General features: G+C 42.9%; 2 protein-coding genes across 4 annotated transcripts in view; one reads left to right on the forward strand and one right to left on the reverse strand.

Moving 5' to 3' along the window:
• Positions 1–8,717, reverse strand: part of Wtap (WT1 associated protein) — a 23,628-nt gene extending 14,911 nt beyond the window's left edge. Inside the window, exons 1-4 of one of the 3 annotated variants that reach the window (XM_076926672.1) lie at positions 8,581–8,717; positions 3,607–3,644; positions 1,636–1,691; positions 118–176 (exon numbers count right to left, since the gene is read on the reverse strand). In XM_076926672.1, coding sequence (XP_076782787.1) covers positions 118–176; positions 1,636–1,691; positions 3,607–3,636 — 145 coding nt within the window. In that variant the 5' untranslated portion in view covers positions 3,637–3,644; positions 8,581–8,717. Of the gene's footprint in view, positions 1–117; positions 177–1,635; positions 1,692–3,606; positions 3,645–8,342; positions 8,529–8,580 lie in introns of those variants that run through there. The other 2 variants (XM_076926671.1, XM_076926673.1) reach the window with 2 other exon arrangements.
• LOC143439926 (uncharacterized) lies at positions 8,061–9,531 on the forward strand. The gene is made up of 3 exons (XM_076926514.1): positions 8,061–8,067; positions 8,190–9,092; positions 9,404–9,531. The coding sequence occupies exons 1-2, from the start codon at positions 8,061–8,063 to the stop codon at positions 9,023–9,025; spliced, it is 843 nt and encodes a 280-aa protein (XP_076782629.1). The 3' UTR covers positions 9,026–9,092; positions 9,404–9,531.
• The last annotated feature ends 9,031 nt before the right edge of the window (positions 9,532–18,562 follow it).

The following is an 18,562-nucleotide window of genomic DNA, read 5'->3' on the forward strand; positions in this document are numbered from 1 at the left end:
ATTATAATAAAATAATTGAACAACAAAACTGTATCTGCTTCAACAAAGCCCATTTACTCTGTAACAGGTTTTCAAAAGACAACTATACTATCTTTTATCTAAGAAGACCAAACTTACAATTAAGATCTGTGTATTTTCCCTCCAAAGCTTGAACATATGCTTCATATTGTTTCCATCTAAGTAAAAAGCAAATTCATATTAGTGGTTACATTGAAATTACCTTTACTAACTACACAAGAAAAGCATACCCACAATCATAAGAGTAAGAACTGTGCTGGAGCACTTTTAACTTTGACATAATTACAAACATAGTTTAATGAGCAAGAAATTCATTAGCTTTACTGTTCCTTCTCAATGTACAGAAGACAGGTAAGTTATTCATACCAAGGTAAAAGAAATTCATAGGTTGGGCATGGTGACCTACAATCCTAGTTAACTACAAAGGAGGATGGCATGCTCTAGGTCAGCTTGGCAATTTAGCAATACTGTCTCATATTATAACAAAAAGGAACCAAGTAGTAGTAACTTTAATCTCAGCATTGGGAGGGAGAGGCAGACTGATCTCTGTGAGTTCGAGGCCAGCTTGGTCTATAGAGTTCTATGATAGCCAGGACTACCTATAGAAACCCTGTCTTGAAATCCCTAGGGATGGGGGTGGGGGTGGAGGTGGGAGTAGAGTTGGGGTAGGGATTATCCTTTGATTGCAACTTTTAAAATGTTACATGAAAAAAAAAGACAAAAATTGAAGTAAGACTACTGAGCAGACTATTGTAGGACACCCTTGTATTTCTAACATTCAAAGATGGAGGCAGATCTCCTCCAATTTGAGGCCAACTTGAATATACCGTTTCAGAAAAACATCCATGCCTATAGTTTTTAGTAAAAACTTATTGTGTGGGGGCTCACATTTGTCATGGTACACATGTGGAAGACGCTAGAGAATAGTCTTGTAGAGTTTTGTTTTTTTTTTCCCCCTCTTTCCAGCTTTATGTGGGTTCCAGGGATTAAGCTTAGGCTACAGCTAGGTCTACATAGAAATGGCCTTTACCCACTAAGACATCGTGCCCTCCCTGTGCTTTATTTATTAAACTAAACACATCCTCTAGCAAGGTATATATTAAATATAAATGCTTCCTGTGTAACTAATCTGAGTATTTTAGCTCTAAAAGAAAATTTGGTCTATGTCAATCTAGAAGCAACCTAAACTAATGTTCTTCTTACTTACACACTGAGGAACTACCGAAAACATTATCTGAAACAAAACAAAAACAACAAAACAAAAAACCCAACAACAACAAAAAAACATGTTTCAAAACAAACAAAAAACCAACCAACCAAAACCAAAACCGAACAAAAATAACTCCCCCAAAATACCCTAATCCCCCCCAAAACCAACCAAACAACCCCCCCCCCAAAAAAATACAAAACAACCACGGCGGCTACTGTATAGAAGACATGCCTGTATTCCTATCCCTTGGTGGGCTAAGGCAAGAAAATTTTAACTTCCATAGGAAGACCCAGTCTCAAATATATCAGTTAACAAGAAAACCCCACAAAACAAGCAAACCCCAACTACAGATGGCATAAGTAATCACAGTATGCTGTTTATGAATTTTTGATGAAAGAACATTTTACCTTAGAATTAACTCATCGCGTGCCATAACTTTGAAGTCTGTTTCACTCAGTCGGACCTACAAAGAAAATTAAAAATGGACTTAGTACTCTTTCAGAGTGCAAAGTGGTTTCCACAGGACCAATTCTGAAAAATAGCCTGACTGCTGCTTTAAACTAACCGTGAAGGTTGGAGAGAGCTTAGTGGTTAACACTGCTTGGAACTCTTTAGAGGACCAGTTCAGTCCACAATACCTACATCAGTAAGGGAGTGCACACCTGTCTGTAACTCCAGCTCCAGAGGACACCATTTCTCTACTTTGGAGCATCCCCCAACTTACAGATACACAAAAAATTAAAAACAAAAATCAACAAACAAAAATCTTTATTAAAAATGAAAAACATCAACCAAACTTGTATATGCCACATCAACCAGTAGTTGTATCCTTGAGCATACAGCCCAAACAAAGTCAACATCCACAAACAGCTTTATTTGTGACTGTCCAAACTGGGGTCCTCCAAGTGTCCTTTAACAGTTAAATACTCGTTAAAATACAATACAGACAGGCAGATGGATCTCTGTGAGTTCAAGGCTAGCCTGTTCTATAGATTGAATTCCAGGATAAAATATAAAGCTACACAGAGAAACCATTTTGAAAACCCAGAAAACAAAACAAAAAAACGTGATCGAACCATAATTTCAATATTCTTCAGGAGCAAGTAGAAATAAGACTACTGATATGCGAAACAAATTTTATAAGAAATTATGCTAAGTGAAAAGATAATCTTAGGAGGATACACACGCATGATTTTCTTTATAGGCACTCAGGAAGTTAAAGAAAGGGAAAACAGATTATTACACAACTGGGGAAGGAGGGAGGGCATCAGGGTGGCTCTAAGGGAGAGCCCTGTGGTAAGGATTCAGATGCTTATCTGAGATGGAACTGCAGTTTCACACAGAGAATGTTTGAAAAAACTGATGAAATTTGAAAAACTCATGTGAATGTATCAGTCCCGGCTTCAAACAGATGTTGATTTTGAAAGAGGCTCACAGAATGCGCCTATATATCTTAAAATATATACATCTTAAAAAAAAAAAAAAAAAAAAAAAAAAAAAAAGGGAGAACCTAAGCTGAAATTGTTTGGTACATTTAGAAATGTTTTCCTCTAGGCTCTATTAATTTTTCTTATTAAAAAAAAAAATTCTTGGTGGAGGGAGCCTAGGTTAATGAAGAAGTGCCTGCACAGTATGCATGAAGCCTATGTGATTCCTAGAAGCACAGAAATCACTTTCTTTAAAGTTTCTAAGTATTAACAAGTAACACTAGTATTATAATACAAAACAGGAAAAACACTGAACCACAGAAAGCCAACCACAGCTTCCACATCACTAAATACTTCTCCACTCTTGAGTAATGTTGACTCCAAAACTTCAGGCAGAATTTAATGTAACATAATGCTTTTCCAAAACGAGTCACAAATCCTCCCATAGCCTCCATCACACTGCTAAACAGAACCTCAGGACATATGTAGTATTATCTATAAATAATGATGGCTAACCTCAGTAAAGGACTATGGAACCAGAAAACCGAAAGTTAGAAAATAAAGGAAGGAAACAGACTACAAGAACTAACTAGTTAGCTTGTAGCCTTGAAAAATACTCAGGTGGATAGATTTAAGTTACAACCTTGGGGGTTTAACAAAATAGAAAAATTAGGAACATATACATATAAACATACATGTAAAATCTGTAAATTATTCAGAAATTGTTCATGTGTGTATATGGCAATGTAATACAGGCTAAGAATTGAAGATCACAGGAATACTGTAACGCCTTCTAAAAGCTGTGTTCATTTATTCTAAACTGAGCATGTACAGAAACACATCTTAATGCTTTGTAGTCCCCTGATGCAAACAAAGTACAAGGAAAGGAAGTAAAAAATAAGGACACAGAATAGTCCCTTTAACTTTAAGAAACAAGCTGCTGAAACATACCTTTTTAGGAAGAGGTTCTTCGTTGGTCATCTTGCACCCTTAAAAAAAAAAAAAAGGGAGGGGAGAGTTTGGGGGAAAGATTTTCAGTTGATTTTCTTTCAATCAAACGTTTCTCCTCAAAGTTAAAACAAAACTGTTTCTTTTGAACCAGTTATTAGCAAATGTTAGTATGCAATATTTATTAAAACAATCTTGTATTCACAGTATTTTGTCCCTTCACTCACTGTAGTGAGAGGGATTCAACCTAGGACTCTTCATATTTTAGGTATTAGCCCAGGATAGCTTCAATTAATGAAAAAAAGGCACAAAGACATTAGATGAGCACTCTCTGTAACTTTCACCAAATTTCCTCTTTGCTAACTAACATCTTTCATCATCATGGTTATGTAATTTTTTAAAAGTGTTAACAGTAAGTCAGGCCTCAGAAGGCATCCTGGGCGTGTTGCTGAAGGATTAGAAGGGCAGACCAGCCACCACCAGTTTACTGGCCTTGACTTCTAAAGCATTATGCTGTGACAGTGAAGCAGAATCCATCATGTGACTGATTCACCAAGCTCTAACAATGTTAAATATAAAGTATATATGCCTTAAAGACAGAAACATGTAACAAATGGACCTTAAATAATGCATTCTAGAAGTTGGGAAATAAATATACAGAATAGGGACAGCTAACCTAACAACTATAAAACCTTCATTTGAAGACTTTGAGCACTAAACATTATTGGACTCAGTTTGAGAGACAGTATTTTTTTAAAATCTAAACTGTTTTGAAGTAATAATTTAGGCACAATTAAAACATGAATTCTTGGGTTGCAGAAATGGCTCGGCAGTTAATTGCTCTCAAAAAAGACCCTGAGTTCAGTTCCCAGCATTTACATAAGATGGCTCACAACTCCAGCTCCAGGAAGAGCCAATACCTTTGGCCTCCATAGGCAACCATATGCATACTAGCACACACATACACAAAGTAAAAATAAAGCCGGGCGGTGGTGGCGCACGCCTTTAATCCCAGCACTTGGGAGGCAGAGGCATGCGGATTTCTGAGTTCGAGGCCAGCCTGGTCTACTGGTCTACAGAGTGAGTTCCAGGACAGCCAGGGCTACACAGAGAAACCCTGTTTCGAAAAACAAAAACAAAAAAGCAAAAAACAAACAAACCTATTTCTTAATGAATATTTGACTTGTCATAAGTAAAGATTTTCCAATATCAATTTAGATATACTCCCATATGCATGAAATAGTCTAGTCATACCACCACTAAACTCTTGGTTCTCAATTAGGTCTGTTGTACAGAAGAAATCAGGATTTTAGGAAAACACCCTAAATGAGCATATCATGAGTTACTAGCTTAAATCTTCTCTAATTAAAAAATCTCACTGGGCTGAAGAGATGGCTTAGTGGTTAAGAGCAGTGGCTGTTCTTCCAGAAGTATTGAGTTCAATTCCCAGCAACCACATGGTGGCTCACAATCTATAAAGAGAGTTGATGCCCTCTTCTGGCATGCGGGCATACATGTGAGCAGAACATCGCACACATATTTTTTAAAAAGTATCACATAGGTTAAGGATGTAATGTAGTTGGATACTGCATGCTAAGCACATGCAGGGCTCTGCAACTGTAAACAAGAGAGGAAAAAAACATAAACACACTTTTGCACTTTAAATAACCAGAGTTCCAGGCAAGCACAACAAGAAAATCTGTCCACTGTGGCACAGCACATATAGTTCAGTATAGCCCCCGGCCCCCAAGAGGCAGAGTTCTACACAGCAAGGAAGTTGCAGGCCAGCCAGGGCTACACAGAGACACACCATCTTAAAAAAACAAAAAAGAAACAAAGAAAGGCAAAACAGAGAAAGTCAAACATGAATAATTTGGCAACTTCCCAACAGGTTAAAAAACTGACTGGTTTTAAAATTGCACAAGGGGGGAAGCAGCTGGAGAGATGGCTCAGAAGTTAAAAATACTGACTGCTCTTTCAGAGGACCTGGGTTCAATTCCTAACACCCACACTGTAGTTTGTAACAACTGTAACTCCAGTTCTAGGGGATCTGACATCCTCTTCTGAACCTCCAAGGGTACAGCACAGACATGGTACAGAGACAGACGTACAGACAAAACACCCATAACATAAAATAGAATAAATGTATTTTCAAATTTAAGTTATTTGTGTAGACAGTTCAAAGAATATATCTCAATTTAGAATGCCATCTACTCTTAAAGCCTAGCTTAGGTTGTGGAATTGTTTTAGTTGACTGTAAGTGCCTAGCATTCCAGATCATAACACTATGATCCTAAGTTAGGCAACTCAGTACTCTCTGGAGAAAGGCAACCACAGGCCAAGGTAAGTTATGCAAGAAGGCATGTATATGCCTCACTAAAATAAATCACAATGGATGTAAGAAATGGCATCCTCTGGCAGTGCTGGAGTCTCAGCACTGCAGGAGTAAGGGGACTCCTTAGAAATCAGAACACTATTTCAGCCTCACAGGTTTATTTGATCAAGTCACTTAACTCTTTGGGCTTCAGTTTCCACATCAGCCAAAGAGAATGACAGTGTTGCCTGGTGCACAAAGTGCTGCAGATCTGTTATTGGTACCATAAAAACACTATACAAACAAGAACTGCTTGAATACAACATAGAAAGTAAACTCTACCAACTTCATTTTTAAGGCAAAGAACCCTTAATGCTAGTATGATGGAAATGCCTAACATCTAATACTAATAGCTTATTCAATTATGGGAATACTGAAAAAATTCCCCAAGCTTAGTTAATAACAAGAAATATAAAATATTTAGAGGAAGAAAGTGGGAGATAAAGATAAGAATGCTATCTTACATCTTGCTTTGCTAACGCTGATAAAGTAACACTTCTAAAGCGCAGGATACAAGTAACACAGCTCTATTATACACCCATAATCTAGATGGCTAACAATGCTTTCAAGGAGTCTAGTTATAGACACAAAACGACAGAAGGGACCCTGAAGATGGTAATGCTTTCTCCAAATACATCAAAGGGCTATTACAAACCATAATTTAAATAGTGTACAAACACACTCATCTGTTTAAGAGTGAAGAACTACAGCACTTAGAAACATGCCTGCCCAAATCCTTAAAGTTCAGTTTCAATCACATCAGAAGCCATCCTGTAGACTGCAACCTTCCTCAACTTGCCTGAGCAACAGTTACTGACTGACTGAATGAATGAATGAGTGAAACCTGGCCACCTCAAAAATGTCCACCTTCAATAGTTTCAAATGTCTACATGTTTAGAAGAAAACCTGATGCTTGCTTTTTAAAAAAAAAGTATTTAAGCTGGTCGGTGGTGGCGCACGCCTTTAATCCCAGCACTTGGGAGGCAGAGCCAGGCAGATTTCTGAGTTCGAGGCCAGCCTGGTCTACAGAGTGAGTTCCAGAACAGCCAGGGCTACAGAGAAACCCTGTCTCAAAAAACAAAACAAAAACAAAAACCCAAACCCAAAAAAACAAACAAACAAACAAAAAAAAACCCAAAAAACAAAACAAAAAAATTTAAAAAATTTTTATGAATGTTTGGCATATATGTGTGCACCATGTGCATGCCTGATGCCACCCACAGAGGTGAGAAGAGGGAAGTCACAATCCCAGGAACAGGAATTAAGGATGGCCATGAGCCATCATTTGGGTGCTGGAAGAGCAAAAAGTGCTCTTAACTGCTGAACCAACTCTCCAGCCCCAATGCTCAAATATATAAACTAAAGGGGAAAAAAAGGGAGAATTTGTAGTGACTGATCTGTGTCTTCCACTTACCTTTAGTTACCTTTCATTTAGTTAATTAAATTAAATGAAAAAGCTAGACTAGAGTGTGAAAACGATGAAAAAGGCGTAAATAAAACATGACTATAACACGTTCCTTGAAGCTATAACAAACAGGCTCACCGATCTTCACAACCAGTTTTCAGAGTCTTGGTCCTTTGGGGTCAAATTAACTGACTTCTTCATTATCAAACTAAGAACTGTGGGCTTGGGGAATAGCTGAATGGCAGAGTGCTGGCCCAGCATGCATGCACAAGGCCTAGCGTTCCATCCTAGCCGCCCCCCTCCCCCCAGAAGAAAACATGTACACAAACAGGAACACTTTTCCCACCGTGCACTCACTATCTTATGAAAACAATTTTTAAATATGGTGAAGCCAGCTTTACAGAGATCCAAAACCAGACTAAAAGTTCATGAAAAATTTCACCAAGCTGTCAAAAGAAATCTACTCTCACAGTGCATGCACTTATGTAAAAATGGAAGTCCACAGGAGAACGTGGCTGCAATGACAAGCTTACTGCTTGACGTGAAATTCGTTTTAAAAAAAAAAAAAAAAAAAAAAAAAAAAAGAACCAATGCTTCATTTGTGTCATACAGAACTGGGTCCGGGGTGACGAACCCTAGAAGGTGGGAGGGGGCGACAGAGGCGGGGAAAGGACCGGCATGGCCAGTCAGCCCCGAGAGGGCGGCCTCTGGCCTCCCCGCCTCCCCGGCCGCGGGAACGCCCGCCGTGTCCCCTGCCATCAGGGACGGAAGTAGAATGGCTGTGAAGCGGCGCAAGTATCCCCACAGGCAGCAAACCGCTCTGCCTAACGGGAAGCCTGCGCGATCGCGGGCCCGGCCGCCCTTCGAGCCCGGAGTGCGTTTCCCGGGATCCAGGGCGGCCGCGCCTCGCTTCCCGGCCCGGCAGGCCCTCGAGGCCATTCCCGCTGCGGCCGCACCTACCTTCCCAGCCCGAGGCTGCGCGGGCGCCGCCAGTCACACAGGCCGAAGCCGTGCCGCCGCCGGCACCCCCCCCCCCGCGCTCCTCCCGCTGCAGCCCCGGCGTTAGCCTTTATTTGCGGGTCTCGCAGCCACAAAATGGCGCTGAGGGAGGAAACCAGGCCCCGCCGCCAGCCCCGCCCCGCACGGAGTGCGCCCCGCCCCGAGCGCGCCGCCGATACCCCGCCCGTGGCCCACTCACCCGAGACGCGCCTCTCGGGCGCCGCCTCGGTCACCGCGCCGGGCGCCTCAGGCGAGGAGAGGCGAGGGGAGGCCGGCCGGACCCGCCGGAGCCCCGAGGCGCGGAGAGGCAGCAGCGCTCCGCCGCCGCACCGACACCGTCCGCGGAGGCCCGCGCCTGCCCCGTAGGGGCTCTGCAAGCTCAGCCGGGTTGGGGAGGGAAGCGGCCGGAGAGAAGGGCGGGCCCGCGAGGTCGGAGGTCACCCGCGAGGCATCTCGGGACGGCAGCCGCTGCCCGACAAGCTCGGCGGGGCCACCTGCGGCGGCAGCGCGGCCTGGGCGGAGGAATCCGAGCCGACGAGCGCGTGATTGGCTCCTCGCTGTACGGCGCACCTCACAGGATGCTTCCGCGCGCGGTGCCGGAACGTGGAGGCAGCGGGTTTACGCCTCAGCGCCCGTCGTTCTAAGTTTGGGGGCCTGAGAAGCCGCCGCTGTCCCTGCAGCCCCGGGCTTGAGTCAAGGAGCAAGGAGGCTGTGAGTGTGGGCAGTTCCAGGGCAGATCGTAGACTGGAAGCCGGGGAAGGCAGCCGGGTGAGGGTTCTGGAGTCCAAGAAATCCCTCCAGTAAGACAATCGCCTGAACTACAAGAACGGCGTTCCTCGGAAGTCCCTTCAGCACTTCCCAAATGGGACAGTCATATTTAGGCTTAGTCGGTTTTATGAGAGCAGTTAATCCCCAGTGAAGGTGTCCAGGCTGAGATCGTTTTATAAGGATGCAATTACAGTAGAGACCAGATGATCAAAGGAGCCTTGGTGTCCCACTAGTCTAAGAGAAAACATTTGTAGTTTGCATCGCAGGGGCCTTGGAAAACTGAAGAAAATGGGAACGGATGATTCACAGAGAAGAGATCCTTAAATACACCATAGGAGGAAGATCAACTTTGTTCATGATGGCAATATACATTGAAATCCTGTTTCCTGGTGAGGATGCTGTCATTAATAGTTATGTGTCACTTTGGAATTAGTCCCGGGCTGAGTGAATAAAGCAAGGTGTAGAAATACATATACACATATATGTAGGTACATATTGGGAAGACGGAAGGATATTGCAGAAACTTAATAGATACTCAAAAAGAGGGTAATGGCTGTAGGAGATAAAGGTAGGAACAAGACTTCCCTGAGTTTTCAAAACTTATGAAGCCAAAAAAAAGGTAAAACAAGCCCTCCAAAGTGAATCGAAACGAACCAATCCACTCAAGTAAAATTGGTAGCAGAACTGAGATATACAAAAGAAAGAATATAGCTGCCACGTTTGAGTTCCACAATCTGGCACTGTGCCTATGGAGGGCTCTGTTCTAGATACCTAAGAATCACTAAGTGTCACTAAGCGATGTGTAATTATAACATTGTTGTGGTTTTGAAGTTATGTATATTGTAGTACAAACTTTTTTTTGTTGTTGTTTTTTTGTTTTTTCTTTTTGAGACAGGGTTTCTCTGTGTAGCCCTGGCTGTCCTGGAACTCACTCTGTAGACCAGGCTGGCCTCGAACTCAGAAATCCGCCTGCCTCTGCCTCCCAAGTGCTGGGACCACCGCCCGGCGTAGTACAAACATTTTAACTTTACTTTCTCCTGAGCTGGTTTCAGGCATACAAAAGGCACACATACATACATGCAGACAAAGCATTGATACACATCAGTCTAAAAAGATCCTCCTAGGCAAAGCAGGACAGTTGTGCCTCAGTGGTAACAGTAAGAACAGCTAGCACCCACTCTTGGTGTCTAAGGTTTGTAAAATTAGTTCTGTATACCCTGTCTGCATACCAAAAGAGGGCATCAGATTATGGGTTGTCCTGTGGTTGTTGGGACTTGAACTCAGAACCTCTGGAAGAGCATTCAAGTGCCCTTACTGCTAAGGCACCTCCCACATCCTATTTTCCACCTTTAAAAAAAAAAAATCTATAAGACAGGCAGTGGTGGCGCATGCCTTTAATACCAGCACTTGGGAGGCAGAGGCAGGTGGATTTCTGAGTTCGAGGCCAGCCTGGTCTACAGAGTGAGTTCCAGGATAGCCAGGACTACACAGAGAAACCCTGTCTCGAAAAAACAAAAACAACAACAACAAAATCCAGAACTCTTGGTTCCAGTTCTGGGGGACAAATCAAAAATGTTGTAATGCCTTAAATACAGAGGTGTCTTGAGTGAGTGAGGTATGTCCACTGTCTGAGTGAGTGAGGTATGTCCATAGGATTCAGGGGAAAAGACAAACTAACCCATAGTGATAGTCTCCGAGATCAGCAGGCGCTAGAAGTTGGGGAGAAGGAAGATTGAGGAATCAACTGAGGAGGATTAAGGAACTTAGTGTCATAGGTAAACTCTGTGTGTGGTTACCCAGTTTTATGTGTTCTTTCTCTTGTTGCCCAGATATGCACACTTACCAAAACTAATCAAGACGGCAGTAAAAGGGCACGTAAGTTACATGTAAATAATGTTTGCAAATAACCCACAACAAACCAAAACGAGAAGAGCAAAGGCTCAAAGCTAAAAAATTAAGTTATAATAAACTATAGTAACATACATATAAAAATATAATAAAAATAAAAGTTAAAAAGCAGAGGTTGTCTTTTGAGAGTCTGGTACATGGATGAAGTCAGTCCAGGTCATGATTTGGGTTTACAGAGGTTCCAGGCAGGCAGAGGAGGCTTCTCCGTGGGGAAGGGGTGCTTGGCTGTGCTTTGCTGGGAGGCTGGGCACCAAGCTTGGAGGCCAGTCACCTCATTTGCCTGCCATAGAGGGGCAGAGTTGGCTAAGTTGGGAGTGGAGATAAGGGCTGGGGATATAGTTCATCTGGTAGAGTGCCTGGCATATATGAAACCTTGGGGTCATGAAGCACTTTGTACACTGGGGGCGGGACACACTCCTGTAACTCTAGCACTGATTGTTACAGGGGGTATGCTCTAGCTTCCTGGAGGATGAGTAGAGAACACACCCTGACTTCCTACCAGCCTGAGTGCAGCAGGGTGGCTTCCTGGGTTGGTTAGTTTTGCTGTCTTGAGACAGTTGTTATAGGTGCTAAGGAAATATATACATTATATATTTCCTTATATATTATACAGTATATAGTCCGTCCATTGTTCATTATGTAGAATATGTGCTCAAAGTAAATTTGAAATCACAGGAGGCTGCTTGGAGGATTTCCCACAAGCCAAATTAGGGGCAATTTTAGCATCAAAAGGTGGTTGATTGCAAACACTAAAAACGTGAAAATTCTTATCTTGTTTGCAATCCCCAAACTCAGGAACTGAGACAGATGTTAGGAATTTGAGGGAAGCCTGGGCTACCCAACAAGACATGCCTCAAAAACAAACAAACAAAAAAACCAACCAAACCAGGCAGGACACCAGGGGCCCAATTAAAATTAATTCATCTAATTGAGCAGCAGCATCTCCACCCTAAAGTCTGGCACAAGGAAAAGAGCAAGAACAAAACTCTTCACATGTGCTGGTGCCCCTCTCGTGAAGAGATTCATGAAGGGCATATCTTCTGGGCCTTCCCATTGTGGAGGATTTTCTTCAGTGAAAGTCACTGCTGGTTTATCAAACTCTGAGGGATTAATTTCCTCATGTGGAAAAGGCATTATTTCAAGGGGTGGGGCTGAGGGTATTACTTCCTCAGGTGGGGCAAAACCTTGAGAATCTGAAGATTCAAAATTCTCAGCTTCAACAGGGTCCTCCCACACAACCACATCTCAAGTTACAGGATCCCATTCTTTGCAAATTAATGTCCTTACTTTAACTGCTGACACCCTCTGAGGCTGAGGTTTGAATTTTCGCTGTAATTCAGCCAAACCATAAATGAGGGCTTCAGTTTGATTTTCTGCAACTCGGCTCTCTGGCTGCTGGGGAGAAGATCCTCTTCAGGGGAACACTTAGAAACCTTTAGATTGCTTACTTGCATCTGGAGCCGGTCAGTTTTACCACACAACTCATTCTTTTCCTTCATCAAATTTTCCAGAGATGCTAAGAGCAACAAGCCAGCAAAATCATTTTCCAATTTTTCCCCAACTTGTAGAAAGTTTTGTACACTGGATCACCTAATTCATCGAGATAATCAAAGGCATTAGCGTCTTTTAAGTTTGAAACATAGTTTCAACCACGGGCATTCAATATTCTTCGAGTTTCCAGGAGACAGAATATCTGGAGAGGTTTCAGTAGTTGAAAGTGTTGGTGAATTATTAAACCAACTCCAGATTCTTCTTCTTTTTTTCTTTCTTGGTTTTTCGAGACAGGGTTTCTCTGTGTAGCCCTGGCTGTCCTGGAACTCACTCTGTAGACCAGGCTGGCCTCAAACTCAGAACTCAGAGGCCTGCCTCTGCCTCCCAAGTGCTGGGATTAAAGGCATGCGCCACCACTGCCTGGCCCAACTCCAGATTCTTGAAAGATTCATCCTTATATTTCTGCTTTCTGCTCCTTTAGAACCACTCCTGGTACCAACTTCTGTATTAGTTGGGGTTCTCTAGAGTCATAGAACTTGGGGTAGTCTGTATATAGTAAGGAAATTTGTCAATGACTTACAGTCTGTGGTCCAACTCCCCAACAATGCTCACCAGCAGCTGTGAATGAAGTCCAAGGATCTAGCAGTTCCCAGTCCACAAGGCAAGCCGTCGAAGAAGAGCCTTCCTTCTTCCGATGTCCTTATGTAGGGCTCCAGCAGGTGTGGCCCAGATTAAAGGTGTGTACCACCATTTCTAATCTGGGATTTGGTTTGTCCCAGATGACCTTGAACTCAGAGATCTCCTTGCCTTGATCTGGGATCTATAGCTGCTATGCCTCAAGATCTCCAAGATCCAGGTCAGAAATTGTATCTCCCAGCCTCAAGACCAGGATCACAGGTAAGCCTTCCAATTCTGGATTGTAGTTCATTCCAGATATAGCATATATGATAACTAGGAATAGCCACTACAGTGTGTTTGTTTGTGTGTGTAGACAGGGTCTCACATGACCCAGGCTAATGAGAGTAAGCTAATGAGAGTAAAAAAAAAAAGTTTCAATCAAATGGCCCGTCCTTTCAGTTTTTGTATGACTTTTTAATGTTTTTTTTTTTCTTTCTCTCTTCCTTCCTTCCTTTCTTTCTTTCTTCTTTTTGTTTTGTTTTGTTTTTTGAGACAGGGTTTCTCTGTGTAGCCCTGGCTGTCCTGGAACTCACTCTGTAGACCAGGCTGGCCTCAAACTCAGAAATCCACCTTCCTCTGCCTCCCAAGTGCTGGGATCAAAGGTGTGCTCCACCACCACCCGGCCTAATGTTTTTTTTTTTTTTTTTAAAGCACTTTTTATATGAGTTTTATATGACTTTCACGTTTATGTATGTTAGTATATTTGTTGTGGGGCTACATTGCAACATCAGAGAAAGATGACCCCTTTCTTTCAGCACCCCAACTGTCCGTGTTGACCTCCTGACCTTTTCCCTCAGTACCACTCTCCAGTGTCAGAGATGCCATTCAGTGTCAGGCGTGGGAGCACAGAGGTCTTGTGGTCACAGATAAGCTCTAGGGAAACCAGGAATATTAAGCACACAGGGTTGTCTCTTCAAGGAAAGAGATGTTTAACCTGTTTTGTGCCCAGAAGGCTGGGTGAGGGTGTAGTAAATGTGACCTCTGTGATGTGCAGCCAGGATGACACTGTACCCTCCCCCAGACCCTTTCTGGGAGTTTGTCACTCCATAGAACCTATTCGTATGTAGTTAGTCTATAAACCCCATCTTCATGGAAGATGTCTTCGATGGATATTCTTAATTGTCAATTTGGCTGCATCTGGGATTAACTAAGTAAAATCCAAATGACTCGGCATGCCTGCAAGGGACTGTTTCCTAATTGCATCGTTAGAAGTGGGCAGACACACTGCTAATCAGGATTTGAGGTGGAAAGATAAACCCTTTGATCCAGATCTTTTGAAGTGGGAAGGTCTGACTTTAATCTGCACTGCACCTTCTGCTGGCGGCAGCCTGCATAAAGAACATGGCAGAAGGAAGCTTGCTGCTGTCTTTGGCTGTTTGCTCTCATGCTCACCTGCAAACCCATCCACTGGCATCAGAGCCTACTGCTTGGAGATTCTGCTCGTATGCCAAAGACCAGCTGAGCTATCTAGCTTTGTGGACTGAACAACCATTGGAGTCTTGGACCTTCTGTTCATAGGTAGCCATTATGCAATAGCTGGACCACAGCTTATAAATCATTCTAATAAATCCCCTTTCTATATGCAGAAGTTCATCCTGTAAGTTCTGTTACAGTAGAGAACCCTGACTAATACAGATTTTGGTCCCAGAAGTGGTCCTAGAGCAATAGAAGTATAAGGGTGAATATTTTAAGTATCTGGAAAAGGCTTTCCAAATTGCCAATATTTGCAATTACCAATGTCTTCAGTCACTGAAGCATCTCCTGGGAGCTCAGAGAAACTGAAAGCCCATGGTGGGAACTATTTAACAAACTCAAGGAGACAAATGCATTTGCTTGTCCTGACCCACCAATTGTGAGAGGCCATGGATTTGGTGACCCAGGATATAAAACTTTTGACAGTTTGTAGCTAATGCTGAAATAAGAGTCACCCTGTCATCAACAGAGGATTTTACCAACTTACATACATGTGATGGTTTGTATATGCTTGGCCCAGGGAGTGGTACTATTAGAAAGTGTGGCCCTGTTGGAGTAGGTGTGTCACTGTGGGTGTGGGCTTTAAGACCCACATCCTAGCTGCCTGGAAGCCAGTATTCTGCTAGCAGCCTTCAGATGAAGATGTAGAACTCTCAGCTCCTCCAGTTCCATGTCTGCCTGGATGCTGCCATGTTCCTGCCTTGATGATAATGGACTGAACCTCTGAACCTGTAAGCCAGCCCCAATTAAATGTTGTCTTTATAAGAGTTGCCTTGGTCATGGTGTCTGTTCACAGCAGTAAAACCCTAACTAAGACATGTAGAATTCTGCCAACTTCTAAGTATATCTATCTCTGGGGAAGACTGGGAAAAGACTAACGGTAAAACTTTTAGGCATTTTTTTATCAAAGTCTGTTCTCAAGAGAACCTAACCATACCTTCATTCTAGGGGGTTCTGGGTCTGCAAACTGGCTCAAGCCTAGAAATTGGCTCATTGGCCAAAATTCCCCTTCGCCTCCATCCAATGTAGCCTTTCTTTGAGAATTTTCCTACTTAAACAGATCAAATAGAAATGCAGCAGGCTTCTTATCTACTTCACGACTGGAAACACCATGATTAATTAGCCGGCACTGAAGGTCCACATGAGTCATGCCACAATAAAATTCACTTTGCCTGTGCTGACTGTTATGGGTCAGGCTACTGTGGACATTGCTCTGTCTCTGTCTATGTTGCCAGTCATGATAGCCAAAGGCTATTGAAGAGCTTTGTGTTAATTGATCACTAAGTGTGAGAAGTGATTTCTCGGCCGGGCAGTGGTGGCAAACGTCTTTAATCCCAGCACTTGGGAGGCAGAGGCAGGTGGATTTCTGAGTTCTGAGTTCGAGGCCAGCCTGGTCCACAGAGTGAGTTCCAGGACAGCCAGGGCTACACAGAGAAACCCTGTCTCAAAAAACCAAAAAATAAAAAAATTAAAAAGAATAAAAAATAAAATAGAGAAGTGATTTCTCTCTGAGAAGGCATATTATGTCTGTACCATTTCTACTCTAGCTGCTCTGTCCTGCCAAATGCCAGAGAAAAATCAGCAAGTCGCCCAACAACAGCAGTGAGCTGAGTTTGGTTATTCTTTGGGACATCAGGACAGGGCTACTCCAAGGCCGGGCACATGGAATTGTGAGCATTTGGCATCCCTTTTCAACAAAAACTATGCTGAAAGCTCTGTATAGTACTGTTCTCTGGGAAGGAACACCTCCTGGTGGCCACACGGAAGCATCAGTTACTTTAATTGTAGTAATTGCTATGACAGCAGTGTTTGTTGTTTATTTTTCTAATGGAGTTGGGGGCGATTGCATAGTCATTAACAGGGGAGTTTTGAGAAGGGCCTGCTGGTTTGACATATGGGATGAACTTTCCTTTGAACCTTCCTTGATTCAGTTCTGGTTTCTTGGGTTCTTTGCAGGAGTGGGAAGAGTTGGTCAGGGACCAGTCAAAGGAAATGACAGGAGAGTGAGTCTTCAGTGGAGCTGAGAAGCAAAGGTAATCTAGGCCCAAGGTCAGAACAAAGGGGGAGTAGCAAGCCTCAGGTTAAGAAATTAGTGATGAGTTAAATGTAAGAAATACAATAAGGCCAGGTGACGAAAGGTATACGCGGGGAAGGTTTGCAGAGGCAGTTGGAACAAAGTTTTTAAAGAGACTGTATAAAAGACAGGTTTGACAGCTGAGCATGCAAGGTACACCTTTGTAAACCCTTCACTCTAGAAGCCAAGGAAGGGGGATTGTGAATTCAAGGATTCAGACTGAGCTACACATTAAAACCATATATATGTGTGTGTGTGTGTGTGTATGTGACTGTGTGTGAGTGTGTGTATGTGTGTATGAGTATGTGAGAGTGTGTGTATATATGTGTGTGTGAATATGTGTGTGAGACATATACATATATGTCTCACACACATATTCACACACACATATGTATATTATATATATATGTATATATATACATATACATACATACATATGTATATATATATACATATGTATGTGTATACATACATACACACACACACACACACACACACACATATATATATATATATATATATATAGAGAGAGAGAGAGGTGGGAACTTGGTTAGGACATAGCTGAGTAGGTAAAGCATCTGCTGTGTGAGGCTCTGAGTTTAGATCCCCATCATCCACATAAAAGCCAGTTGTGGTAGTGGTGCCTGGCTGCTGTTGTGGTAGTGGTGGAGACAGATGGGGACCTAGGGAATTGATGAGCTCCAGCTTCATTGAGAGAATGATTTAGGAAGACACTGGACATTGATCTCTGGCCTTCCATGAGCACAGCATCCACATACACATATGTATATATCCATATGACCATGTACATACATCACATACATACATAAAGGGGGTGAGAGACAGGATTGTGTTCTGTCTTTTGGGTGTGAGGTACATTTCACGTGCATGTCAGAGAATAGGACAGAGGAAGCAGCCCTCGTGAGTGTAAGCATTACCCCATGTGTCTTATGCCACATACGTAATTATGTTGCAACCAGTTAGTGACTCTGCTGGCTTCTTCAAGCCATCCATACTAGACGATAGGATTCCAGGGCATGGGAGAACAGGGGCCGAGCTGCTAGTTGTGGTGGTGCATGGCTCTACTCTAAGCACCCTGGGGGCCGAGGAAGCAGCTTTCCTTGGGTTACAAATATTACAAATGGGAAGATAGGTATTTCCTATATTGAGGGACATCAGCCTAAGCTGGCCCAGCTTCAGTTTAAGCCAAAGGGAGAGACAGCCTTGATCAAGAAGGAAACCTCTCAATGAAGAGCAGCAAGCCTTTACTGAGTTGTGGGTGAGGGGACCCCGAGGTTGGTAATTGTCCATGAATCATACACAGTTTCAAAAGATATTTTTCCTGTGTGCACACACTGGCCTTGAGGTTTCAGGGTGACAGGCAAAGGCTTAACTTGGGAACCGTGGGGTTTTCTTGACATCATCATCTTGCATAAGTACTGTAGCCTCATGGTTTGGTTTAAACCATATAATAAGGCACAACAGCTGTCTTTCAGAGAAAGACAGGGTGGGGCAGAAGAAACACATAATTGTTCCAGAGCATAGCAGGCCAAATTCACCCTGGGCCACGGTCTTCAGCAAAGCATTCATAAGTGACTGGCAAGTCTCAAGTTGAGACTGACTCTAAAGTTAAGACAAGGGCAGACAACATGAAGACAGAGGTGCCAAACCTGTGACTCTATTTAAGTCGTCCACTAGGTGGACAGACTTTGATAAAAAAAAAACAGAGGTTGCCTAGGCCATGGTTCTCGAATCCACATTTCAAAACTAGCAGGAAACTAACAATGTG

Source organism: Arvicanthis niloticus, chromosome 28, assembly GCF_011762505.2.
Source record: "Arvicanthis niloticus isolate mArvNil1 chromosome 28, mArvNil1.pat.X, whole genome shotgun sequence".
In the NCBI taxonomy this organism is placed as follows: domain Eukaryota; kingdom Metazoa; phylum Chordata; class Mammalia; order Rodentia; family Muridae; genus Arvicanthis; species Arvicanthis niloticus.